Source organism: Gambusia affinis, linkage group LG05 (genome assembly GCF_019740435.1).
Source record: "Gambusia affinis linkage group LG05, SWU_Gaff_1.0, whole genome shotgun sequence".
Lineage (NCBI taxonomy): Eukaryota > Metazoa > Chordata > Actinopteri > Cyprinodontiformes > Poeciliidae > Gambusia > Gambusia affinis.
This window is the reverse complement of record NC_057872.1, coordinates 17,100,857-17,128,723: the sequence shown is the minus strand read 5'-3', so window position 1 is coordinate 17,128,723 and position 27,867 is coordinate 17,100,857. Positions and strand designations below refer to the sequence as shown.

Genomic DNA, 27,867 nt, shown 5'->3' with positions numbered 1-27,867 from the left:
TTCAATATTTTTGCCAAAATCAATTTTATCTTAATGCCATTCAGTGATAAGTAGAACAAATATTATTTTTAGATTAAAAAAAAGGAAAAAGGTTAGATGTAGCAAAACTTTTTTAGATTTAATGCAATTCCTTTAAGAGCTTAAAAGTTATAACACCCTGCAGGAGTTTTCCTAAACAAACGGAAACACCTCTGCTGCCTTTAATCATCAATCTGAGCAACAACAACAACAAAAAAAACTTCTCTGAAGACACCGAAACAGAAAGTGACGTTGGTTGGAACTTCCTAACATTTACAATAGGACAAATCGTCTTACAATAGGGAGGAGACGCTATGATGAGGCAAAAAAATGTCTCTGTTTTTGTACTGTTTATTTAAGCAATGATGCAGCGGAAAACTGCTTGGAAAACAAACACTGAGCAGAAGAGAGAATGGCCGAACCAGAAAACATTTCAAACAAGAATATTTTAACATTACATCAACATCTCTAGATGTGAATAATAAAGAAACTTTACACTAACTTGAAAAATGGAAAGAAAATAAAGTGACAGCAGAAAAATTGGGGTTATGTAATGTTTTTCCTGTGAAATGGGGTCAACATCTGTTACAGTTTGTTATTTTTATTGCTTGTTTTTTACCGGAAAGCACAGTTTGTTTCTTGTTTCTTTTTTTTTCTTCTTTTAAACCAGTGTGGTATTTACTGCTAAAAATGCTAAACTTACAGCACCAGTGAAACGCTCTGGTTTTAAACTGGACTACAAGTAAATGGTAACAGCATTTTTACTGCAATTTTTTACTGTAATTTTTTTTTTAAAGTAATTTCAAGTTGAATCCAAGCTTATGCGAAACACACAAGCTAGATGCATTGAGTGATGTTTTCATTTGCAGAGAGATGTTGGGGTCATTTTAGGTTTACATTGACAGTGCATCCTGCCTCTTTGAATAAATGCATAAACAAACTGTGACAAACTCAGTGACTACGGCTGGGAAGAATCACGACAGCACATCCTGAGACAAAAGAAACCCTAAAAATATACTCTCAAAAAACATCAAAATTCACAGTTCCCTGAAATAATCAATCTACCAACCTATCAATGATTTGAATTACTCAATTCAATTCATTGAATAATCCATTACAGTTGCAGTTTCCTCCTATTGAGAATACAGATTCCTTTGGGAAGTACCAATAAAACTCCAGGTTCTGCTCGTCTGCGGACATGTGCTTATATGTCTGAGTTCTCCGCTGGTTGCTCAGTGAGTTGCCCCCGGCAGCAGCTCGGCCTCGGACGCAAACAGCTCCTTGTAGAGCGGGGGGAACAGAGAGTGAGCAGTGAGTGGGTATCGTTGGCTGAACCAGCGCAGCTTCTCCATGTGCAGGCTGCACAGCGAGCGCAACACTGCCATCCTCTGGTAGAGCTGCACAGAGGACATGGACACTGAGACGAGCAATAGCAGTGAGGACAATGTGTGAGAATATTTATACGTGAGGAAACGTGTACCTTATGCAACAGACTATCGTGGTTGTCTCGGTGAAGAATGTGAGTGAGTCCCACCTCCACACTTCTATGTACTCGTTGGACTCTCACTCTGTCCTCTAGAGAGGGACGGTCTGCACAAATTTAAAATAATTATAAAATTAGCCTGATTGATAGAAAGCATGCAAGTGTAAAGTATTTATATTCTTTGACAAACCACAAACTTTACTGTATGTGAAAGTGAAGTGGCCAAAAACGTTAGCCTCCAGCGACTTCACATTTGTGCTCCACTTTTTGCTGGTCGCATAAAATTCTGATGAAATATACATTGAGGTTTGTGGTTGTGGTGTGACAAGATGTGAGAAAACTGACGGGGTGTGAATATTTTTGCAAGGCACTGTAAACGAGAAAAGTGTCTGTCTGTTAGGAGTCATTCAGTGACAGGAAGACTAATTTTGTGTGAATAAATAAATCAAATAGCGAATCACGTTTGCATTTTCCAGATGCAAACCTGTTTTTCAGCTTTATCTGGGGTTGAAAGAGCACTATGATGTGTTTGTAATTGATCTTTATGGTCTAGAAAAGGTTTAAAACTCCTGGGGAAGAATAAGCTTCTGAACTTCAACATGTCAATACTGAACAATGTCTTGCTTTTTTATTTTTTTTATTTTTTTTTAGACTTACCAGCGTTGATTAGGACCAGAGCACTGAAGAGGGCGAGCTGCTGCTCTGTGAGTTTCAGAGCACACATGCCGTGAGCGAAGTCGAACACCGCCGCGATCAAATCACCGCACGCTTCAGGGGAAAGATATCGGAAATGACCAGTAAGTTCCCATAAATTTTCCATCAGCTTCATCAGAAACAGCTAATGAGTCAGACTCTTACCCAAAGACTTGAAGACTTCAGTTCCAGCAAATTTTCCATCGAAGAAAACAGTGTTGTTTTCTGTGTTGAAGAAGCGGCACATTCGGACCAGAACCACCTCCATGGAGCCTGGCGGGGAGATAGAAGAAAGACGGAGAATTAACCTTTTTTTCTGTAGTGATTCACGTTTCATTGGGATAAAATGAGATTGCTGAAGTCTTACCAGTTTTGAGGAGTGCGATCTGGTCATTCTGGCTGAGCATCCGGAAACCTGGGATGTGTTTTGCAAACTCCACCACATACTGAACAGCATCAGTCAGTCGGACGGCACAGTGCTGCCACATCTCGTCCACTGTCTGGAAAACGCAGTTAGGATTGTTTGTTATCACAGTTTTTATCTGCAACATAGTAAATGAGCTGCAAACTTCTGTAATCCCACACAAGATTATTCTGTTTCCACTAGGATGGCCTTGCAAAATTTATTGACACTCGTTGAAAATTTTTCACCCTTTCTCATGTAACAAGCACAAACCTCAACAGAGGTTCTTCGGATTTTTGGGTTTGGATTTTCCTTCAAATTAATAAAATTTAAAATACATGACAAAAATAAACTTAAAAATGAAAAATTTAGGTGTGGCATAAATTGGTATGTTTTGCCACTCATTGCCACAGTCTTCCACATGTTTTGTGTGTTACCTTATATGGCTTAACAACATGATAAAGTGTCCGAGTAGCAGAATTGCAAATTTGACTAGATGTGGATTTCTTCGTGTTACTCATCCATAGAGGTCAGAGTTGTAGAGTGCAAGACTATAAGTTGTTCTGCCACCTGAGCTGTGGATCTCTGCAGCTCCCCCAGAGTTACCGTGGGTAGATGGACAGCCATGTATCGATATACAAGCTTTGAACATCTGTGTGAAATGTTCAAAGTTTGGGGTATTCCTTTGGAACATTAGCGCTGCTTCAGTTTGACCCCTGACCTGTCTGCTATGATCCTTGGACTTCATGTTAGTGTTTGTTCATAATGTTCTCTAACAAACTTTTGAGCTTCACAGAGCAGATGGATTTATATTAAAATTAAATGACACACAGTAGGAGTCCTTTGACTGTTAAAGTTGGATTTTATTTATGGGTATCAGCGTAAATGGGGCTAATCATATGTTTTATATTTCTGTTAGTATAAAAATGTAAAATTTTGTATCTTTATCTGCCTGCTTCTGAGTCTTGCACTACTTTGTCACACTCAGCTGAAATTTGTGGTTGCAGCAGCACGAAATGGAAAATCAATCAAAGGGCAGGAATATTTTTAAAGACACTACAAATACTCCTGCTGCTACAATTTTAATTACCTAATTTACTCCCACCAACATCACCCCATCTTTATATTTCAAAAACGCGAGCAATCAAAGAGCAAGAAGGAGGGGGAAAACAATGAAAAAAGTTTTCTCTGTTTTCTGTTTGATTCATCAAACAAAGGCGACCTGAAGCCACGAGACGCTGCGCGTTTTGATATGAGACTGTCTGAATCACACAAGAGGAAGCCTGAGAAATAAAAAACACAAGTGGAATACGATCATTTTAGTTTGGCGATACCTTGCTCTGGTAGGCTTGGATCTCCTCTCTGCTGAACAATTTCCATTTGAGAGCCTGCAGCTCCTCCAGTCTGTACTGGCTGGTTTCTCTGTGGGAACGCACAATGCTGGTGCACAGCTCATCTGAAGAAGAGAGAGAAAACGCCTGTATGTCACAAATATAATCACGGGTTAAAGGCATACAGTGCCTTGCACCACCTGCTTCAACACATGTGTCCGGGTTTAATGCAACACAACAAAGCGCATAACTGTAAAATGAAAGTGAAAGGATAAGTGAGGCGTGAATTTGCATCAAGTCCGTTTGAGTCTTTTTTCACTTGTTTGTTAGAGAACATTAGCAGCAAATCACATTATAAAGATCAAAGAACATTGCAGGCAGGTTGAGAAATTCCAAGCAGGGTTATAAAATATAATCTCAGTGTTCCCACGTCTGAATATTAAGAGTATAGCACAAAGGCAAACCTAGCGAGAAATGGAAGTTCACTTAAACTGACAGGCAGGGCAAGAAGAGCAATAATCAGAGAGACATAAGTGGAGGAGCTGCAGAGGTTCACAACTTATGTAGGAGGATTGGTTGACTGGAAAACTGTTGGTCACTCACTCCACAAATCTGGTCTTTATGAGAGAGTGGCAAGAAGAAAGCCACTGTTCAAAAATAGTTTTTAGAAATTTAAATGTCGCCCCAAGCCAAGTAGAGACACGGCAAATATATGGAAGAAAGGTTTCATTCAGGTGGGACCATATTGAGTTTTCCTGAAAAAAATGAGGAACACAGCTTCCTCACTGTCAAACACAGAGGTGGCAGAATCATGCTGTGGGTAAAAAGATGGATGTTCCAGGCTGTGAAACACTTGTAACTGAACGAGAATGACAATAACGCTTTCTATACAGGCTGACTGAGATAGAGCTATTAGAATAGATGAAAAAGTAATGTGGAAAACTGGTAAAGATTTACATGCAAAGACTTGGTTCTACAAAGTATTAACCACAAGGTTACACACTGTGCTGACTGCTCACCTATGTTTCGCAGAGAGTGGGGATAGTGGTTGTAGAGGTCATCGAGAGGATTGTAGGAATGAAGAGCCATGAGATCCTGATGTTGCTGTCTGGAGTCAAATCCTGACAAAAATGAAGAAAGTAGCAATAGTGATGAACAACAAGTGTAAGACGAAGAAAACTGATTTTATTGAGAGCTCCCACTGCAGTTTTTCACCTCTGATATCATGGTGACCACCGCCGTCCCCCCGCCCCTGGAATCTGGACGTAGGGGAGACACCGGAGCCCCGGTACCCCTGCGAGTCGCTCGGGGAGTAAACCAGATAGGGGTGGACCTCTGCGCCGTAGGCGTCACCGACGTAGGGGTACGGTGTGGCGATGGGCTGAAGGAGCTGTGGGGAGTGGTCCTGGCGGTTTTTGGGTGGGTAGGACAGCTCCACCTGCGTGTCGTCCTGAAGCTGCTGCTGTTGCTGCTGCTGTCTGTGTCGCTCCACTTCAGCAATAAGAGAGTCCCTCTGACGTTTGGACATGCGGCCAAACTTCACAGCTGCAAAGAGCACATGGTGGTAAACAAGCAGCCAGGGAACTTCTGCAAGGGAAGGGGAAAGTCAACATGTCCGGTTCTGCCTCACCATCTCTGCTCATGCCCTGAGCCAAACACTTCTGCAAGCGGCAGTGCTGGCAGCGGTTCCGGCTGGCCCGGTCGATCTGACAGTTACTCTGCCTGGAGCAGGAGTAGGATACGGTGGGAAGCTGGCTGCGCCGGAAAAAGCCCTGAGGGTTCGGGTAACAGTGCAAGACACAAGCATGAATTTTAAATCAGAAACACAAATAAATGAGTTCAATCCTTATTGAATATTTCATTATTTCAGTAGAAAATGATCAATTTTACAATAACAGAGAAGAAAAAGTCAACGACAGCTCTGACAAAGGTAACCTGTGAATTAACACAATGCAGTTTTCAAAGGATTTCATTTATCAGAAACCTTTAGGGATCCTCAGAATATTCTTTAAGCAAATGTGAGACGAACCTTTGTGGGTTGTTTTGACTGGTTTCAATCTTTGAACTCTCCATTGGAAGCAATTTTTGAGGAAAACTTACTGAGGAGGTCACCTGTTGTGACCTCCTCAGTAAGGTCACCTGTTGTGACCTCCTGGCTGCTCATCTGCTCTTGGAGCCATTTTGGTGGGCCGGCTATTCATGCAAAGGTTCATCAATGTGTCATATTTCCTTTGTGTTTGTGGAAAGTGGCTCTCACTGTGGGAGGGTTGCAAATGACTACATAATTCTCTCCAGATTAATGACTCTGTTCTTCATCTGTTCTTGAATTTCTTTAGACTGCACGATGTTTTCTTTTGTTTTGTTTTTTTGAGATCTTTAGTCTACTTCATATTGTCAGTCAGGTTTTATTATAAAATTTGTTGATTCTACAAGTCAGGCAGAAACCAATACTGTGCGTATGTGGTGAAACACAACCAAAATTCATGATATAACAAGGTGGGCTAATATAATATACAGTATAACAGAGCCAGGTTGGTTTGAATAGTTTATTTTCCTTAATAATAGAATCATGAGCTGCAAACCACATTTTGACTTTGTTATTTAAGCTTTTGTGGTGACCGGAAACACATAAGTATGACAAAAAGAAGCAAAACTGAATAAATCTTCAGTGAAATATATCATCACAGCTCTGTAGATTCAGAAACATTCAGGAAACTAATAACCCATACACACCTGGACAGACTGCTTTTCTTTGGTATGAAAGTGTTTTTGTGGTCACAAGGCTCCTGGTTTATAACGTATCGGATGAGCTCACTTGTGAAATGACTTGCCAGGCAAGAAGCATAAGAAGAAAACAACAAACTAAGTTTGGCCTGTGAAAGACTTCTAGCTGTGAAGTTTAAAGGATCGGCACAACTTGTTGGGATTTACCCAACTTGGGCTTCTGGCTGCACGGTTCTCAAATATGACATCACTTCAGCTCGTCTCACCATCTCAGTTGACTCTCAAAGTCAATGTACAGTCAGACTGAAAACTGTTACAACAATTTAAACAACATCAAGGAACGATTCTGTAATACCTGAGCTTCAGAGATGAAGAAGGCTGGCTTAGCGTGAGTTGCACTGCAAAAACTCAACATGGTTAATTCTTTCCTTTTGCAGTATTTATGCTACAAAGGCAACATCAACCATGCTATTTTGTCAACTACTGATGAAAAACTACTAGAAGTATGCACTTAGTTGAAGACTTAGATTGTGTACTGGATACAGTGAGGAAACAGGCTTTTCTGAAGGAGGCAGGGTTGGCATGATCACATTATGATAATCCTCTGATGCTACTGTCTCATATAAGAGCTTATGGAAATAGAAATATATAATCAATTGACTACGCTAAACTTTTGCTACTTTACATAAGATTTAGGTCTTTTTATCGCAGAACATTGACCAAGTTGAGTTTTATCATATATGTTTTATTAAAACACTGAGTTTAGAGTTGAAATCTGTCAGTCTGGTAAATGGTTATTTCACAGCTTTTTTCAATAAGTTAATATTAGCTTTATTTTAAAATTGTTTATACTTATGAAATACATTAAGTACAGATTTTTGAAATTCCGGGTTTCATGTTTTATATCTTCTATTTTTGCTAGTAGATAGCAGTGAACATGCTTTGTTCTCGAACCGAAAGACCCCGTGTCTCAGTCCAGCTAGCTACTGGAAACTTGTAAAAATGAAGGTACCTAAAAATATTGAAATATATGTTAACGGATGACTACAATTAGTTCATTATTTCAATACTAAAAACACAACACAAATAGGTAACAGGAACAAAAGTACAAGTTGCTGGATTACACAATTTGTTTGTAGAAATTTTCCATGTTGCATCAGGTCTTAGTGCAATTTGTGCTCTAGATCTTATGTAGGAACAATTTGCTGCTCTTATTTTTCCTTCAACCCTTAAAACTCAGACCCAGTGGGGGTCAAGAGGTGAAAAAGTCCACAAGTCGACAAACAGACAAGCCAGGCAGTTTGTGGTTAACACCTTTCTCTTGTCTGTTGTTTCTCACCTTGCAGCCTTCACATGTGATGACTCCATAATGCACTCCAGAAGACTTATCGCCACAAATCTTGCATGGGATAACTTCAATCTGGGCTGAAAAGGGGGAAAAGTGAAAAACAAAAATTGAATTAACAGTTTTCTAGATTTAGCACTAAACTCTTTTGCATCACAACTTCAGACATGCAGATGGATGGAAGGAAAAGTCAACAAAAAAACTGAAAGCTCATAAAACATGTGAATTAATCCCACTGATGTTCCAATTGAAAATAAACATCTCCAAGCCGTCTATGAAGTCTCTGAAATAAAGTAAATTTGTAAAACAATTTCGATAACTTTTATTTAATAAATACACACAGAACTAAGTAACTAACTTGAAAAAGTCTTGTCAGAGGCCAGGACAGATATAACCTGAGGTCTGGAAAATTTGACAGTCAGCAGATTTATCGGCGAGTGCGTCAGCATTAGTTGTGAAAGAAATAAACAAGAAACCTTTTCAAGCTGCAACAGTTTCCGCCCCACAATCGTTTGGCCAAACAGTCACAAGATTTCTTAATGCAAATTTGAAAAAGTATTAAAGCCTTTTAACTTTAACAGTGTCTTGAAATGTAGAAAGACTCAAAGTGCCAAATGCCTTGAAACCACGGATAGATAATTTGCAAAGATCGACTAAATCAACTCAGCAGATAAAAGGAGCAGATCAGGCTGCCGTTTCCTCAGGCTGCAGAAACAAGCATTCGTCACCAGATTAGTGCAAATAACGTCGGGGATTTGATCTTGTTTGAGAGTTGATGTGCACCACGACATTTTTAAAACTACCATGCGACTGTTGGAACATTGTTTATATGTTTGTTCATCATTTTGCGGCGTGAAAATCAGCATTGTTTTGTTATTATTAGTGATAATGAAGAAAGAATGCTATCTGTAAAACGTACAAATATTTTTAACAAAAATAATAAATTTGAGCTTGTGTAGCATTTTGAAAATGTCTAAACTTTTTTTTAAACAGCTGGGAAAGAATTCAGACCATTAGAATCCGATAAACTGTGAAGCTGTGTTTTAATAAAAGCAGCGGTAGGTGATATAATGTGATATTTTGAATTATTAGAAATTATTGACGATCGGTCGAAGTAGAGAGTTCTTGTTCAGAATGACCAGTTTCCCTTTCACTTAACAAACCACTTCGAATGTTGCGACAGTGCATCTTATCCGGGTGTTATTGTCACTACATTTCAAATTAAAACAAGCGTTTAAAGTCTATCAAATAGAGTGGGAATGAGTGCACATCCAATCACAAATCCATATTTATTCTATATTCTTTACGCTTCTCAAAAGTTGCTCAAATTGCGCGACTGATTAAATCTGGTTAGAAGTATTATTTGGGCGAAAAATTTTTGTTAAATGTTTATAGCAGAAAGTATTAAAACTGGGATTTTTAACGTACAAAAAATTCACAATATGATACTTTCTGCCACATTGTCCATGCCTAATCAATGACTATCTCAGTTATAAAAACAAAATCACTTAAAAACTTGTTTATGTATTTCTAGATAGGAAACCCCTTCAGTCCCTTTGAAATAACTTCACAATTTTACCTAAGGAAGCAGACAGAAAGGTGAACTCAGCAGTGGGAACATTTCTCTAATGCTGTACTTCCCCTGTAACATCAAACAGCAGTTGTGTGACCATGGCAAACCAAAGGTTTTTTCCTCTCCAGCGCCTTCTGACTTAGTACAAATGAACAAAATAACATCAAATGCAATAAGAGGGGTGTCGTCTCAGGACGTGGAATATTTGCAAATGGAGAAAGGTGGCGAATGTGAAGGTGTCAACCTCAAAGTCCTTTTAAGTGGTTGCCTGACTTCTCTTTCATTCTGACTGTCCCTCTTTCATGTCATTTCTTTACTTTGTGATTCTTCTCTGTCTCGCTCATAAAGGACAACTGCCAGTAATGCAGTCTTTCATTCATCACTGCCAGTAATGTCCGTCCCCCACTCGCCTCCCCCTGTGCCCCTGATCTCTGTAAACTCTCACACCCCTCAGTCTTTTTTGCTCAGTGCTGGTTTTTGTCACAAAAGAATACATGAAACCAGCAGAAACGCTGAAAAAGCCGTCTAGAAAATGTGTGCTTTCTGCGCGTTTCCTCGCAGAGCGGCCTGAGCGCGTTCAGTCTGTGTTACTGTACGAAATCTGGAAGCGTGCAAAAGCCATAACACGCCGTAATCTTTTCATCTAGTCGTGTCATCTCCTGTCTTCCTTCCACACATGCTCCGAAGGTGTGACTGTCCCCGGCGAGACGAGCTCTCACGCCTGCATGTGGATGCTGCCTTTATTCACAAAGTATTTGTGTTTCCGCGCAGAACTGTGTCAGATTTTGTTTTGTCGCAAAGTGTGTGTTAGTGTGTCAGTGTGTGCCCTCTTTCTCTGGTGCCACAGGGATCACCCAGAGGCTTCAGAGGACGAGATTAAACAGCGATTGAATGCATAAAGTGGAAGTACGTATGGTGAGGAAGGCAATAAAAGCGTGACTATAAGAAGGTATTTCACAGAGTTAGCCATGACTCTTTGACCTCAAGATGTAGGAGCTCAGCTCCATTGTGGATTGTGTAGTTTTACAAAAAAAAAAAAAAAGAGCTGTGAGTTGAGTTAAGTTTCTCTGAGAGCTGCAGCAGGATACGTGGAGAGAGCATTAGTGGTCTCTGTCTTTTTCTGCTATTTCAGTTCTGATTGTCAACCTCAAACAACAGGAAATCCACTGTGACCCACAATCTTTCACAGCTCACGCACTCAATCACACACGTAGAAACACACAATAATCAAACAACACCATGTTTCCATGCAATCGCACCTCTGGTGGTTCTCAGGCTGCAATAGATGCAAGCAAAACATTTATACAAAATCATCACATCAGCAGCAGAAAGACGAGACTTCCAGGCATTTTGGGACTCATCTTCTTATCTCCAGCCACAGCTCAATCAAATCAAACCCAACATCTCCAGATGCACACAGTTTTGTCAGAGGTTGAGAGATAAAATTACTTTGCAGCTTTACCGCTTTCGTTTGTGTAATGTTTGTTAACCATAGAAAGAGAGATTGTGTCTGGAGTGAGTGAAGCGCAGGGCTAGAAAATATTGTGATATTTCCTCAAAAAACTGGGATTGTAGGAAAAATCTAATAAAAACAACTAAAATAAATTGTGTATTATTTCTACTTTTATTAGCACAACATGACAAAAACAACTGGGAAACCTAGAGTGCCTGTGCAAAACTACCCAAAACCTTTTGTTTTCTTGTATTGCCAGTTTAAAAGCCCAGAATTCAATGGTTTCACTTGGGATTTTACGTGATAGACCAACAACAAGTGGAAGTATTACAACATATGGTTTTCAAAGTGTTTTGTTACAGCAACTAGCGTTACGTGACGGGTAGGGTTTAATTGGATCCTCATCTGAATGAAACACTTTCTCCCACCTGAGTTGTGGATCAGCAGTTTCTCCAAGTTGACCTTTGGTCTCTTGGCTGCTGCTCTGATTAATGTTTCCATAGCCGGTCGGTCAGAGACGTGGATGTCCTTGTCTCTACAGGTTGGCATTCTCTTCAGTATCTTCTCGTTCATTGGCAAGACATTATTACACTCTTTGTAAGGCATTCGGTTGAGTTGGATTTTACAACGCATCCTTTCCCTTTACTGTTAATAATTATTTCTGATTTAGTACATAAAATTCTAAAAACGCATTGCAGTTTGTACTTGTAAAGAGAGCAAATAAAAAATGTGTAAGAATCCCTTGGTGTGACACTGTGGACGTCAACGAAAAGAAAAGAAGACGTCTTCTGTAAATGTCTTTTTTTTTGAGGCCACATTTTGACAGATATGGGCTGAAAACGTCCAAATGTTAACATATTTATCTGGGTTAAATAAAAGCAAAGACAGAGTAACATGTTTTTTAAACATTTGGCTTGATTTCTCTTAACATGTTGCACAACTCAATCAACAGAAGCCAACTAATTTTTATTTAAGCCGTGATTGCTACAGTCAAGACTGAAAACTTACATTTTTCTGCTCATTTATCGTAATAAATCCAAAGAATGTAGCTTTCATCATTTGTTAAACACCTGAACAATAAGCATGGTCCCAGATAATTTTTATTTGAAATCAATAAAAAAATTTGACAAAAAAAATCAGCTTTGATGAGTAAAGATAATGATATCAGGAACGTTTCTTTGCTTTATTTCTTTTCTGTTTGTTTTATTTAAATGCTGGATTAAAACAAACTTTACACGCATTGCATGTGTGATGGTTCTTAAAAAGAAAGTCTTAATTATTCAGATTAAATCCCCAACAGTTGCATTCTGTATATAAATATTGTTTTTTGGGGGGGTAAAATCTTTAAATAAATGTGATGCATGAAAGATTTTCCACTCAGTTTTCCGTTTACTTCTATTAACCAGCTCTCTGTCTTCATGTTTGTTAAAAGCACAGGTCGGTTCTGCTTTCCAGCATTTCCGCTCTGTTTTGCTGACGCTGAACTGGCTCTGCACACAGAAAGCTGCTGTTACAACATGCGTTAGTTTTAGCAAAACACCCACTCGACTCATTTACGAGTTTAAGTGTGCACCTGTGAGGTGGTACATTACAGAGCGAAGAGTCTTGAGCCGAGTGGATCTTCATTGATGGAAATGTTCGGACTTGTCAGCGAAATAAGAAGATGGGCAATTAACGATAAGACGTGTCTTTCAATTAATGTTTAGCTCTCAATATTTAATCTGCTTCGTCTTAGAAAAGCAGAGGTGCTGCAGAAAATAATGCAACGTTAATAAAAACTTAAAACATGACTTAGGACTGCAAATGCAAACATTCAAAAGAGTTTCTTCTTATTACAAAGGAGGTCAGGAACAATTATTTTGCCGTTATTGTTTCTTCTGCACTGTTTTCAATCTCACATTTTTTCTGAGTTTAGTAAGGTCACAGTGGATTATGAAATGGTTAGTGTGATTTCACAAAATTTAAGACATTTAATTTTACATTTTAAAGGTTTTGCAACCAAATAAAGTTCTAAAGTTCAAGCTGTGGCAATCTACTAAAGCAATAAACTGACAAAGAGGAGAAAAATCAGATTTTAAAAAAACACGGAACATTTCTGATGTGATGCAGAAAAATGATCCCATTTCTGCGTCACATTAAAACTTTACTTGGCTTGATGTTCATTTGACCGAGATGCAGCCTGTGCAGCTAAATGTGTGTCAGGCTGCACTCTGTAATATCCTCCTATGTGATAGAAAATGGGCCAAAGATGAGGAGTCTCGATTTAAAAAAAACAAAAAAACAAATCACAACCACTAAATCATGAATGGGTAAAAGTAGATTCAGGTTGGTCTAGTCAGCTAAAGGTATGGAAAACATTTTAAACAAAAAATATTTAAATTTAAAAAAGTCAAATACTCAGGAAATCTAACGGAGAGATTTTATTTGTGAGAGCTTTTAACCCTAAAATAGCTTTATTAAACTCTTCCCATCACAGTTGTGTAAAATTGATTTAAGGCTACTTTATTTATTTTTACATCTGAGAGGACAAACAACAGAGAAAAACACTTTACTGATTTCGCACAACTCTAAAGTCAATCCGCCTAAAATCACCCTGTCAGCAATCTGCTCTTTGCACTGTAAAAAACAACAAAAAACCCTCAACTTTCCTCTTACGGAAGCTTACAAACGCAAGCAAGGCAGCAACCAAAGTTTATATGTACACAAAACACACACGCAAACACACACGCAAACACACACACACACACTGAAAAACAGAGTTTATCCAGAGCATAAAGACAATCAGAAAATCAGAGTCTATTTACACTTTACCCAGAAAAAGATAATGTAGTTTAGAAAAATCTCTTTATTTACAACATGGATTAAATACTTTTCTGAATTTGTTTTCTTTATTTAAGTCACTGGAATAATAATAATAATAATAAACATATGCAGGTAAACCTTACAGGTAAACTTGGGTTGTAGAGCAAAACGTTTCCTAATGTACGAACGATATTCTGAAGAGAAAAAAAATTGTTTAACCATTTTTAACCAAGAAATTAAATAAGTAAGATAGCATATAGAAAGTGAATTATTTTAATTTCCAAGTAAAAAAAAAAAAAAAGTGAAATACTTTACCAAAATAACTTGTTTTAAAATGCACAGATTAATTATGTCGTAATAAATAGAGAAATGATAATTAGTTATTTTACTTAATTGAAATTTTAAATAGTGACCCTAAAGCAAAACAAATTTTGTTTTTAATGAAAAGGGGCAAACAAATTTGAATGAAAATGAAAATACAGATTTTTGCCAGTACAGTAATATCATAAGTGACTTATTTAAAAGCACTCTTAGGATGACGGCTGATGTATTGCAAAGTACATCTTGCTTAAATATATTTAAATGTACGATCAGTTAAGAGTTCTGGTTTTGAAACAAGTGTGGTTGTAAATGATCAATAACTCATTCATGGGTGAGCTGCTTTGGGACAATAAACAACAAAGACGGAAACTACCCACGGCATCCTTTTTGAGGGACAGGGGAATTATTAAAGCCGACCTGAGCACCACTTGACATCCGTTAGGACTTTGAAGTGCCTTCTGATTTCAGAGGTGTTAGACAAAAGTCATGTTTTGACGGTAGCAGCGGGTATGAATCAGCTCAACTGCTGTATTTCATTTACCATATTTTGGGGAGAATGTGTCACCTGCGATTGTGAAGTCGGCTTTGATCTGAAGAAAAACCGCTTCTGGTGCTTTTGGAAGAGCTGTGTGCGAGTTTTCTGCAGCGGGAGGAACAAGGAAATCCTTTTTCTGATAAAAAAAAACTAAACTAAACTCTAAGATCTGCACAGGAATCCCACAAAACGCAGTAACTGAGCCATGTGTGCGCGTGTGCGTGTAAATTCAGGGAGCAAACAGGTTTACCTGCTGTGGCTAAGAGGCAGAAATATTTAGTAATATCTCCATCAGTTGGAGGGTGCTCTATGGTTTCACAGTATCCACAGTGCAGCTGCAGGAGAGAGATAGGCTGCGTCTAGGCGCCATCTAAGAAGCAGCTGCGAAGGTGTGTGTGCATGTAAAGGCGTGTGTGTGTGGGTGTGTGTGTGTGTGTGTCTGCAGGCTGCAACAGCAAAACCATTTAAGCAGTTTTGCATGGGAAAACTTGTTGCTTCTCAGTTTTTCACCTTTCGGTTCCTACAACACCAGAAAACGCCATTCTTCTTGTCCAATCATCACTTTTGACTGTGCCTTGGGTCTTCCGCATCTGCATGGAGTTAGGACATTTAAAGTGATGCGCTGCGGTCAAGTTGCATCCTGTTTTCCGCTGATTTGTATTTAGTGGAAGCGAATGCAAAAAAATAGGCTTGCAACATCTCATTTCGGCCTGCTCCACTTTATGCTTTCGTGAATAATTCAGTCGGTGGAATGCTACAACTAACTATGTAAACGACTCGGAACAAGGGCAGACGCATGGCGTTACAGGGAGTCTTTTGTGTGTTTCTCGCCGCACTTTGAATTGTCGCTCTCTGAATTGAACGAAATGCCATTCGTGAGCTGTATAGTACATGTGGGCAGAAATAACCGTGGCAATGATTCAAAACTTCAAGCCATCAAAGGGAACAAACTCTGAATCATGTTACCAAAGCATAAAAGTGAAACACATCAATCGGCGTGAACGTCGCCAACAGTCAACCAGTGCAGAACTCTGGAGAGAACAAATAAGTTTCAAAACACCAGGCTTCATAGAGAGCAGCTATGAGTTTAAAAATGCAACCCATAGAGGATCCAAAGCAGAGTGACCAAAACTTTCTCGAGTGAACCTCAGAGTTGTAGCAGAGTAGGTTTTGAAGAATAACTGCGTTATAAAAAAAGAGAGAGTCTGAACAAAACGCTTAATCAAGCTGCGCGAGGGAGCTGTTTGAAGCGACAGGTGTCTGCATGGAAGGAAACTTATTTCATGTATTTCATGAAAGCTAGAAAAGAAACACTGCTGCTTGAAACCAAAAGCTCTCGAAGCATCATGAAGCATCAACTTTAATTGATTTACCCGATAAAATATCTTTGATTGCACTGCCCACACACTCACACACAGATACGGACCGGAGAAGTTCATTCCTACCTCGCATCATCCTCACTCCTCCACTCGTCTCAGACGTTTGTCCCACTTTCACAAACTCTTCTTTCCTCTCACTTTGTTTGCCTACCGTCTATCACTTCTTTTCTTTTTTTCTTTGGTGAACAATATCTTTTAATCTGCCTTCTTTCTTTTTTTTTTTCTCCTGTTCGTCCTTCAGAGAGCTGGGTCAGGTACTCACTGCAGCTTCAGCACACATATTCAGACTTTTGAGTGACAGTCACCGCCTCACCTTCCTTCTCTGTGTGTGAGAGAGAGAGACATAAAACAAAGAAAAGGGGGGGACTGTCCCCTGTCTTGACTTTTTTTTCTCAAGGTACTTTTTTTCCTTATGCCTTTGTTGTTATCCTGCACCCCCTCACTCGATAAACACACATGAGAAGAAGAAATGCCTCATAATGTCTGGCGCTTCTCAGGCTCTCCATGTGAATAAAACTGTACTCAGTTAGCAGGAGTCCCTGGACGATGCAGCTGAAACATGTTGGTTGTAGAAACGACGTTGGGTTTTATTTTATTCCTACCGTGCAAACAATGTTAAAAACTTTTACTTTCCTGTTAGCTTGTGGAGTTGAACAAATATTTACGCAACATATTTGCTCCGCTTTACTCCAAAGCTTTCAGCTTAGCTTGCAGATCTGCAGGTAAGTTTCTCCGTTAATTTACAAGCAAAATGTGTTTAAAAACTAGAGAGCTACAATAACCTGGTTGTTTGATGCACCACTTTAATCCACACAAACATAAATTGCTGTGCATCTGATTAGCCTAACATATTCTTGTTTACACCTCCCAGCTGAAACAAAAGGGAGCTTTTCAAAAAAGGTATTAGTCAAGGGTGTGTGGAACGAGTTGGAAGCATTATTTACAAACTAAAAACACTGATTGCTAAGTAAAGAAAGGCAAGTTGTGTTTTTCATGAGATATGCTGTGACTGAAAGGAAGGGTTGTTCGGAAGTTCGCTTCCAAAGAAAATACCCGGGTTTGGCTAAAACATCTTCAAAGTCTTCATTTTTTGGTCACAGCTCCAAAAGGATCGTTTGGCACTAACAAGGGTTCCTTTGGATATCACCAAAGGAACCCTATGGTGGTGGCAGTATCATGCTTGGTGTTCCTTCTTAGACAAACCTGGTTGGTATCAGTATGGATTAGTGGATCAGTATTTAGCCAAGCTCAAGACGAAGACAGATTTAATTTGTTAGCATCAGCAGGATGAGTCAAACGTTGCATAAAGATAGCTCTAAGGTTAGCAGAGATTATTTTTTGTACATTTCCCTCCTCTAATTGCTTTTTTCTCATCGCAAAAATTAGACAGATGAACATGACTGTGTGTAAAACTTTGGAAAAGGCAAACAAGAGGGCCCTGCTGAAGATAGTGAGGGGCATGTTTGTAATATCTATTTAATGATTTATCACACATTTTCAAAGGAAGCTAATAATTTTCACATTTAAACTATTTTTAAAATGCCTCAGGGGTAAGTTTTAACACTTGAAACTAAAAAAAGTCAGAATTTCTAAACTATATTAACAGTGTTTGGGTAAATATGCAAATAGGCAATACACCCCTGCTTTCTCAGTACATTTCTTTGTCTCCCCACACTGATATTTCTCCTTCTGAAGCAGCTGAATGATGAATAAAAAAGGACACCAACGCCTTAACAGCTCTGGGTTTAATTTTCATTCACATTTCTAGTGAATTTATCACCGTTCAGCCTCAGCTTGTTTATCAGCACACCACTTAATACAAAAGTTGTGTTACGCAGAGCATCCCACACTTGATAACACGGCCAGGTGTGCTAAAGTTGTGGCAGAAAGTGTTAAACCAAACGAGTTAAAAAAAGACAAGATGCTATCGCTCTCATCTGCATTCAGATGCCAAAGTAGCTGGAGTTTGTGTGTGTCGGTGTACATGTGTGTGTGCCTGTACATGGGAGAAAGGAGGGGGGTTGCACAGGTGCAATACACACAACCCTCACCGGGTTTGCTAATAGCTCAACCCCAGTGACACCAATATGGGAGCGCGTGTGTGAGTGTGTGTTTGCTGTACAGGTGCAAAGTTGCATGTTCACAAACTATGAAGTTAACCGCAGTGCATGCACAAATATCTAGCACAAACACGAGCAATGTCATTACCTTATGCAGACACACACACACACACACACGCACACATCATGTGAGGCTAACGCACAGAGACGGTTCGAACACAGACGACTTACTCAAATGAGTCTTCTTGGACACGGCGCCTCCTGGGGAAAACAGTAAATATTATTTACCTGAAAATTAAGAAATTAAAAGAAAACAACAATATGGATTGCTCATTGTCTCACTTGAACATTACAGCAAATTGTCAACATTTCCAAATAATACCAAAAAATTAAACATTGTAAGAACACCGCTGACATGCTGATACATCTGTAAGAGATTTAATCACAAAAAAAGTCATGACCATCAAACTCAGACTGTGCCTTTGCCAACACAAACATCAAAACACTTCACATTTTCACTAAATACAATTTAGACAAAACACAACAGCACTTGCATTATCTTAGCAAAACAAAAAAGAGGCTTGCTTATCTCTCTACAAATCTTGAGAATAGGAACTTTGTTTGCTAAAGATCACGAGATAACCAAGAAAGAGCCGCTCTGATCATGGCAGAAGCTGATGATCTACAACAGCAACGTGTTAACGAATAATTTAAAATCTTATTGATTTATTTTCTGATTACCACATTAACTCTTCACCTGAAAAAACAACGACTTTGCTGTCTCAAAATATTTAAACCGTTATTACAGCTCAGTAGATGCAGCAGTCACCAAACGTGTTCTGACAATTACACAGCTAGCAAGTATTGGCGAAATGATTTGTTTCAAGAAAAGGGCGTAGCCGAAGGACTACTACAAAATGTCACTAAACTAGTCGTATTGAGTAAAAGGACATAATAAACAGTTATTATAAAATGATAATATAATTATATAACTAAATCGAGATAACTAAATTATTATCCCAAATTAAATATTTTGAGATCAAGACAAAATGTAAAATGTCATCAAGGCGCAGTGAGCTCTTATTTCAAGTTGTGTTTAATTACTCATATTTCCATTTCATCTCATATTCTGTACTTTGGACATTTTAGCGCACTGAGATAGTTGTTGTAAAATGAGTAGCTTTGAGATAATGATGAGCTTTAGTCATAAATTTATGAAATATTTGTTATCTAGTTATCTAATTCTAGTTATCCTAGAATTTGAGTTAACACAAATTAGGTAATCTCTGGACAATTACATTATTAAACTCATTTCCCAAAAAGAGCTGTCACAGCTGCAGTTTATTTAAAATGATACATTTAAAATGTAATCACAAGATAATAACACAGATAAGCAACAAACTATTTGACACTAAAAATGTATCTTGTGATAATAATTATGGAGACAATGACACAATTAAAGTTATCAAGACCAAATCAGCTGCCATCTGGAGGAAATTATACAAATTAATCACTATCTTGCCATAACATTGTGATAATCTACTTCTAAAGTTTCAGCTACTTACAGTACCCTGATACTGTAGTCTTTCACTTTGTGAATAATCAGAATGCTTCTGCCACCGAAACCTTCGCTGCAGCATGACTAACTGTGATGAGGTGGCCGACAACGTACTGATGTGCCAACAGCAAAAACGTCTGAATTCAGAATCACAACATCTTCTATCGTGAGCAAACGTGCAATTAAACACGGCAGCCCGTTTCCTGAACATTTAGGACGTCCGAACAATTAAATAACTGAGACGTGCGACAGAAAACTCAATTCAGTTACACAAATTAAGCTGAAATTAAATCCTCGTCCTATCGGGTAGTTTGGATGAAAGATCATTTTTCTTTCTGGTGCACAAACTGGACAGATAGGAATCCTGGGTAAAAGTGGTAAAATTAGCAGATTCCTGTTCACGCTGGTGTCTGTTTGTGTGACACTTCAGTGAATTTACACAGCAGAGATAAAGGCAGAGGAAGGTGGGTGTCTGTGAAGCAACTGGTCCTCCTTTTTCGTCTGCCTGTTTGACCGCAGTTGTGAGAGTTTGTGTTGCAGTAGGTGTGAGAGAGGGTCGGTTCTGAACCAAAGAGTTTATTTCTGGAGTCGTACACATCAGTGTGTGTGTGTGTAGGTGTGTGTGTGTGTGTGTGTTAGTCAGAGAAAGAGAGAAAGAGAAAGAGAAGGGGAGAGAGAGAGAGAGATGTTTTAAGGCAAAGCAGATAAGTATCAATGGAAGGCGCAGAGTTTGCCGGCCTTTGTCTGGCGCCACTTCAGGTCCTCTGTGGTTTCCTCTGTTTTCTTGCCCTCATCAAATCAGTTTTGCTTCATAAGCAGAAAGTATGGAATGAAAGCAGAGCAGTGCACGCACGGAAAATTTAAAAAAACACGTCAACACGAGCTAGGCAGGTGCTTTAAAGGGACTGTTTAGAAAAAGGCTTTATTTTTCAACTTCTAATGACGCATTTTTCTTAAATTTTGGTCAGTTTTCATTCGATCATTTAACAATACAATTTAGCATTTACTTGGACGATTAACTAATTAAAGAAATGCACGAAACAGCAAAAATTAGGATTGCCGCTTTTCTTTTTGTGCCTAAAACATGAATATTTCTTTTGAAAATAAAAAACCAGCTGTATCTCTGTAAAATTAGGTGAAAACACATTCAGCTACATCCAGATTTCAGGGTGGCCATTAAGCCTCCACAGAGGAGCCGGCTGCTGGCGAAACCCATCAGTCAAACCTTCACTGGCTTGTCTGCGCGCTGACATCGAGGCTCGCTACTGAATTCACAGTCGCTGCGTTACATAACAATACTGGAGACCACTGAGCCTGGAGAGGAGGACGACAAGTTTGCCTGAATAAAAACACACCTTTACAATGAAAACATTTGTTTTTATGCATTTGATTTCATTGTTGAATAAAATGGAAAAAAAAATCATATTATAGAAACAACAAAAAAGTGGCACTAATTGTAACTACCGGTACATAAAAGCCAGATGAGGATAACTACGTTGATGATGAGGATTAATCTGGACTGTTGACCAACAAATGGCATTAACTCCTTGCCCTTAGAGCTAATAAGCTTTCCCAGGTTCAGTCAGGCAGCTCCGAGGCAATGAACTTAAAAAATAATAATTGTTGAAAATGTATTAAATATTTTAGGCTGGCAACATGCATCATAATGAGACTGAATTCCCCCTCCAGGGGGTCTTTTTTTGTGATGAGACTGAATTCTAATAAAATCTTGTTTTCTTAGTTTAAAAAATAAAAATAATAATAGAAAAAGTTCTAATTTAAGACTAATAATAGAGTTTACTCTCTTGTGAAATAGATTATTATCATTAAAACATTGTAGCTTTATTTCTTGAACAGCTGAGAAGAGTATAAGTATTAAACTGCAACATTTCAGCAGGGTAGCAACCGGATGCCGCAGCAACAGAAACCAATGTCAGATTCACAAACGGCTGCAGAACTGATGAAGCGGATTGAATCCACAGCGGATGAGCAGTGACGACACAAAGAATAAATTTCTGAAAAGAGAAGAGGGTTTTTCTTTGTGTGAGCAAGACCAAAATTGCTTAAGAAATATGAGAAGACGCCCACAACAGCCACAAAACCCAACAAACTCATCACCCCAAGAACAGCCGGCTCAGCAGTATGAAACCGAACAAGAGCAGCACAAACACGGCGACTCTCCACTTCACCCTGAATAAACAGGTTTCCAGGACCTGATCTGTAAGCTGATGCTGTTTTACTCCAAGTCCTTAAGCCCCTTAACATCCAGTTTTAACATTTTGTTTTCTTCTAAGTAGCTCTGATCTTGTTAAAACTGTCTTTTTCCACTTCTACTTACCACTGTGCGTGTTGCATAACAGCGTTTCAGCTTCAGCTCTGCCTCCAGCTGCTCTAAAATTCGATCATATTTGGTCTGGTGTCATCTACAAGCGAATCCTGAGTTGAATTACTTGGTGCATCAAAGGTCATATCAGGAGCAGAAAGCATCACATGCTGTTATATTAAACTAATTTGATTAGTTCTTAAATAATAATGACCATCGCGAAGTGAAAAACATGATTTAAGACTTTTTGATGCTATATTAGCAAATTATTATTTAGTCATTACAGTCATTTATTTGAAGTATTTTTGGCACAAATTGCAATCTTAGGTCTTCTTTAGTATTTTAACAAATGAGTAGCATCTGTCTTTGGGTGTTTTTCCCATTTGTCTTTGCAGATCTTCTCAAGGTCAAATATAATATCTATATAGGTTTTTTGGAGATATTCAACCAGATTTAACGCTGGTTTAGCCATCATAAAACATCCACAAACTTCTAGATAATTGGTGTGAAATATATTAGAATATATTGAGAAGACCAATTAAACTGTTAAAATATCAATAAGTAGCTGTTCCTCCAGGTTTTTGTGATTCTTTAAGGGGTTTTTTGCCACCAAAATTGTAGATTTTGTAATGCCAATTTAAAATTTTCCTAAAAATTTGTTGGGAATTTTTATGATATTTGCGCTAATGTATGATGTTAAATGTGGCTTTTTATTACTCATTGTATTAATTACAGACTATAAAATCAAGTAAGGCTGAGGCAGCAGTTACTCAAAGCCAATATTTCTGACCAATTCTGAGAGAATTTGCAGAAAAATCAGGAAAAGAACGTGGAGATTTGTAGATTTTGTTGGAGTTTTGCAGATTTGTGAAAAACTGGAAGGACTTATTGATGTAATTTGAAGTCTAGAGGGCCAGATAAAAAGCTGTGGCAGACCAGATTTGGCCCCCGGGCCTCGAGTTTGACACTTATGTTGTAAATGAATCGTTGCTAGTCTGAGATCCAAGGTGTCATGCAGGAGGTTTTCTTGTACATTATCGATACATTTCACTGCAGTCATCTCACGCCAGTATGAAAAGGAGTTGCTCAGTTTCTGCCACAGAAAAACATTCCCACAGCATGATGCTGCCATCACTATGTTTCACAAAAGAGAAGCTGTCAGCCAAGCCGTCTTGAGGACTGGAGCTAAGACCATTTATTTTGGCCTCTTTATATATGTACAAAAAAGTAAATAAATAAATCTTCTGCTGTTTGAATAATCTCTAAGTTGCTTTTTGGCAAAGTTTTAGCCTTTTAGTGGGGGTGGACCCGGGCCCCGTTGATCTCATTCACCTCCCTGAGCTCTTTCTGCTCAGCCTCTCTCTGCCTCAATCTGTTTATTCATAACATTCAATTCAGATCACTTCTTTATTAGTATTCTTCCTTAGATTTTGACTTTAAAGCAATTACATCCCAGAGGTCTGCAAACATTTCCTCTGCCTCCATTGTTTATGTTCTGCTCTGACATGACAGCCGGTTATGAAACCTTCCATACACAAGAGTAATCCCTTCTAAATCAAGTTGAGTCAGCAGAATTCGTCACAGGTGGGCTTTCATACAACTTGCCATGGTGGGGCAGTTGTTAGCAAACAACAAAAATGTTTTCCCCTCAGGAGGGAGCACACATGTGCATGTGTGCTCCCTCCTACAGTCCAAAAATAAGCATATAGGGCTAATATCTACATTTGCCATTATAGTGTGTATGTGTGCAAGTGGTTGTTTGTATTTTATTGAATAAATTGAAATGACAAAAAGCTTTTTTAATCCATTAATGAAAAAAGATTGTCTGGAAACAGCAGAGTTAAGCTCCATGTCATCTAAAAAGCATCACTGTGTACAGTATGCCTTAATTATTCTCTTAATTAATTAATTATAGTATATTTAATGTGATAGTAGAGTATATTTGAGATTTGACTGTAAGACTATAAGTCAAATGCTGAACTCACACTTTACTGCAGCTTTACTTAAGTGTCATCATCCTGCATGCTCTGATAAAGCAGCATTATTCTTGATGCAATTTCTCCAACAAACACAGATGGAAAGCGTCTCTTTCTGAATTGTGCACTTTGAACTCATGCATTATAAAGTCCTTAAGAAACTGCCCCCATGCATTGTGCGAACGATGAGCAGTGGGTTTTTGCAGCAGAAGGACGAGCGGTCTTATCTTGCCATGGTAGCTAATAGTTTGATTATAGCAAGTGGCTGCTCAGAATAGAAAGGCATTGGCTACAAGCAGAAGCAAAAATAAAGGTTAATCCCAGTGGATTACGCTGTCTTAGTGTCATTCTTACCCACTCAGAGCACCTTGCTGCTGCCCAGTGAATGGGATAAAGAGGGTTACTGGGGTAAAGAATAGTGAGAGATGGGAGTGGCGGAAAGGTGAGCTAAAGAGTGTGTAGAAGAGGACATATAGTATGACATGTTGAGAAATACGATCATGGATTTATTTGATTAAGCAAACTGCTTGTAATGTGAGGAATGTAAGGATTAATTTATTTATGAAATAGTTGCAGTATCGGTTCTTGCAACAAAAACTACAAAAATCTTTCTTTCATAAAAAAAAAAAACAACAACAACAAAAAAAACGTCTGTTGTGGAAACAATGTGCTCTCTGTAGCTACAACGCTATCTCAAAGGGGCAGCTAGATTCAATGTGTGAAATTAATTAGTTAATAATTAAAATACCAAATAAAAATGTATCTGCAACAGCTGTTGAAATGAAAAGGTGAAGCTCATTTTTTTTAGTTTTGCAATTTCTAGCTGAACTAAAAGTTTAATTACCGTAGATGTATTTTTCCTGCACTGATAGCAAAGCTACTTTAGGCGAGGCTGCATGAGGCCTGGAGTCAAACTGCATTGGGCAGCAATAAAATGTGATGCATTTTAGATTATGTTTTAAAGGCATCATTTCAGAGCCAAAACCCTAAAATATTCATTTTGTTTTAACTCACTATGACTCTGTGAACATATATTTTTGAGTTCTGAAGGTTTTTCTATTTATACACGTGGCTCCCAATAAGACAATCACAGTTAGTGTTCATTTCAATTCAGAGAGGTTTATTAGACTGGCAATAAAATAGGTTTAATTACCAGAAAGGAAACATGCAATGTTCAAATAATGGATGTGAATCAAAAATTCACACTGAACCCAAGGAAATTGGATTTATTCCCTCTCTTCTCTTCCTCTAGACTTTGAAATCTTTATTTTCATCTATAGAAAATTTACTTTCATTTGAGCAGAGGACTTTTGGACCACAGAGCAATAGCCCAGTCCTTTTCCCTCTTGGACCCGTTTCTGGCATAATTTCAGGAAGGGCTTAACAGACGCACCTTAACTTAACTATCCCACTTCGTCCTTCCACTCAACTTTCTGTTAGCATGCATGAACGCTTGTGTGTCTGTCTGCCGGACGACTTTCAGGTTACCAGTTGTGATTCTGTCGGTCTGGATATATCAATTTCTGAAGACACTTTTCATTAGTAGTATATATTTTCTTGAGAAAATTAATTTTGAATTTTTTAAAATGAACAAAAATAAACTCTCGAAATAAAGAGCTCACTGTAGTGAATATATAATGCCATACATTTTGCTTTTTGAGTGAAATTATGAAATAAACTACTATTATGATAATATAATAATTTACTGAGATGAGCCTTTGTGCAGATGCTAATTACACTTTCTCTTGGGGTCAACAGGGGGCCCCATGTTTGCGAATTCCTCGCGTCGGCCCTGGTGCTGGATAAGATCTGGCTTACCTTTTTTCCTGGGGGTGTCTGCAGGTAGAAAGTCTGACTCCTCATATTCCATGCCGCTCCTGTCACAGCGCTGGATGGGCCTACACACTCTTTCACTCACCTCTCACCCACACAGCCACAAGCAGACCAGAAGTCAGCGAACCTCTCTTGAACTCCACTTACTCTCCTCTATTTGAGCTGAAAATTAAGATGGCAGAAGACGTGCTACCTGTTGGCTGCTCTAGCGCCCGGGTCGGCGCAGGCATTTAAAAACGTGCACTGCCATCTCTCTCCTCTTTCCGGCCTCACAGGTCCAAAATCTCAACCATCATTCTTCTTACACTCTAGTTTTTCTTTCTAGCAGCGCGCCTCCTCCTCCTCCTCCTTCTCTCCCTCCTTTTTCTTCTCCTGCGTTTGGGTGTTGTGAAATAATTGCTCTCACCCCTGTGGCAGCAGCAGCGGCAGTGCGGAGAGTGCAGCTGGACCAGGCCGGGCCGTGGCTTCTCAAGCCCCGCTGCTCTCACTCCCCAGCCCCCTCCAGCGCGCCCTGGCCGTCCCGGGCCGGGCTGGAGAGAGTTATGTCACCGGCTGTTACGTAACGCCAGCGGATCGGGTTTGCTTTGAAGTGCTCGGCTGTGAAATATAATCCCATGTTGCTGCCACAAAGTCCAATTGACAAAATAAAACGCGGAGACGTGGCATTCCTGGTGATTTTGAGTCATATGCGAACATGGAACGTGCTTGGAAAAAGCTTTTCTTATGGTTTGTTTTTGCAGGGACCAACTGGCGTACACCCCGGAGGTGCACACCTCTGCAGGGATTCACTTTATCGACGGCATCTAATCCCTGCTTTTTTACAACAGCAGAAAGACAAAGAAAACGATGAATAATCAATATGTGTTCTCGGTTTACATGATCAAATGTTTCTGTAAGACGCAGTGCTTACGCAGGGTCCGGACTAAAGCCGAGAGCAGCTCCAGCTTGAGCTGGTTCTGAATATCTGGGCATGTTGACTGTGTGTTATTGCAACTTTTACTCAAGGAGGCAAAATTTGGTGCTTCAGAGCGAACAGAGAGGCAGTCGAACATGGATGCTTCTGTCTCCTACAGAACCAGGAATGGAGAATAATGACAATAAGCGTAGCAAAGTCTTCAAAACTATGGAAATGAATTAAAAATATATATCTGGATCGCAGGAAAAAAGACAAATGAGAATATAAAAATGCATTTATTTAGATGGATGGTTCTTGGTTATATTTTTACGCAAAGTGTGGTCAATGAAAACGATGTAAAGTTACATTTAAAGACATGTTTCATCCATCCATTTTATAGTCTCTGTTGGCTTTAGGTTTTCAGTTGTTTAGCTTGGACCCTTAGGCAAATGTTTATAAGAGATAAATACTCAAAGGACCTGTTTCTCACAATACAACACTTACCCAAAAAGCACGATTACTATTTGCTGCTTACAATATAGGTTAAAAAATAGATTAAAATAAATTTAAATAAATATTAATTAAATTAATGCTTAAGTAAAATTGTTTAAGTAAAATTTAAGTTTAATACACATGTACACCGTGTTCCAAATTATTATGCAAATTGGACCAAAGTGTGATAAAAATTAAATTTTTTGTTGTGCTATTAAATTTATAGATGGTATTGTGTGTCAGTGCTCTTTGAATCCCTTTAGTTAATTTCAGAGAGCTGGGTTGATTAGTTTGTCAGGTGAGCTCAATTAAAGGAAATCTACTTAAGAAGGATGTTCCACATTATTAAGCAGGCCGCAGGTTTCAAGCAATATGGGAAAGAGAAATTATTTATCTGCTGATGAAAATCATCAGATAGTGTAATGCCATATGACAAGATACAAAAACTGAATTGTTATTGTACTGTGAAGAAATTTGTGGTTGATTCAGAACAAAGATGGGTTGGTTCAGATAAAGGCATAATGAGGAAGATTTATGTTAGACAACTTCATCAGATTAAGAGAGCAGCTGTTAAAATGCCTTTACAAAGCAGCAAACAGTCATTTGAAGCTGCTGGTGCCTCTGAAGCCTCAAGGTGGAGGATCCTCCAGAGGATTACAGAGCATGAACC

At 38.8% G+C, this 27,867-nt stretch overlaps 1 protein-coding gene across 2 annotated transcripts; it reads right to left on the bottom strand.

Moving 5' to 3' along the window:
• Positions 1 to 172: 172 nt before the first annotated feature.
• Positions 173 to 26,283, bottom strand: rorc (RAR-related orphan receptor C). Of its 2 annotated transcripts, XM_044117384.1 has the most exons (13): positions 26,004 to 26,283; positions 25,796 to 25,897; positions 18,352 to 18,381; positions 7,992 to 8,077; positions 5,559 to 5,700; positions 5,144 to 5,473; positions 4,948 to 5,049; positions 3,932 to 4,053; positions 2,562 to 2,694; positions 2,360 to 2,467; positions 2,159 to 2,269; positions 1,499 to 1,608; positions 173 to 1,415 (listed from the first exon to the last, which is right to left on the bottom strand). In XM_044117384.1, exons 1-13 carry the CDS (start codon positions 26,038 to 26,040, stop codon positions 1,251 to 1,253), a joined length of 1,578 nt encoding a protein of 525 aa, XP_043973319.1. In that variant the 5' UTR covers positions 26,041 to 26,283; the 3' UTR covers positions 173 to 1,250. The 2 variants fall into 2 exon arrangements, with proteins under 2 accessions (XP_043973319.1, XP_043973320.1); XM_044117385.1 differs by lacking the exons at positions 18,352 to 18,381; positions 25,796 to 25,897; positions 26,004 to 26,283 and adding an exon at positions 16,127 to 16,382 and having other exon boundaries at positions 174 to 1,415.
• Between the last annotated feature and the right edge of the window lie 1,584 nt (positions 26,284 to 27,867).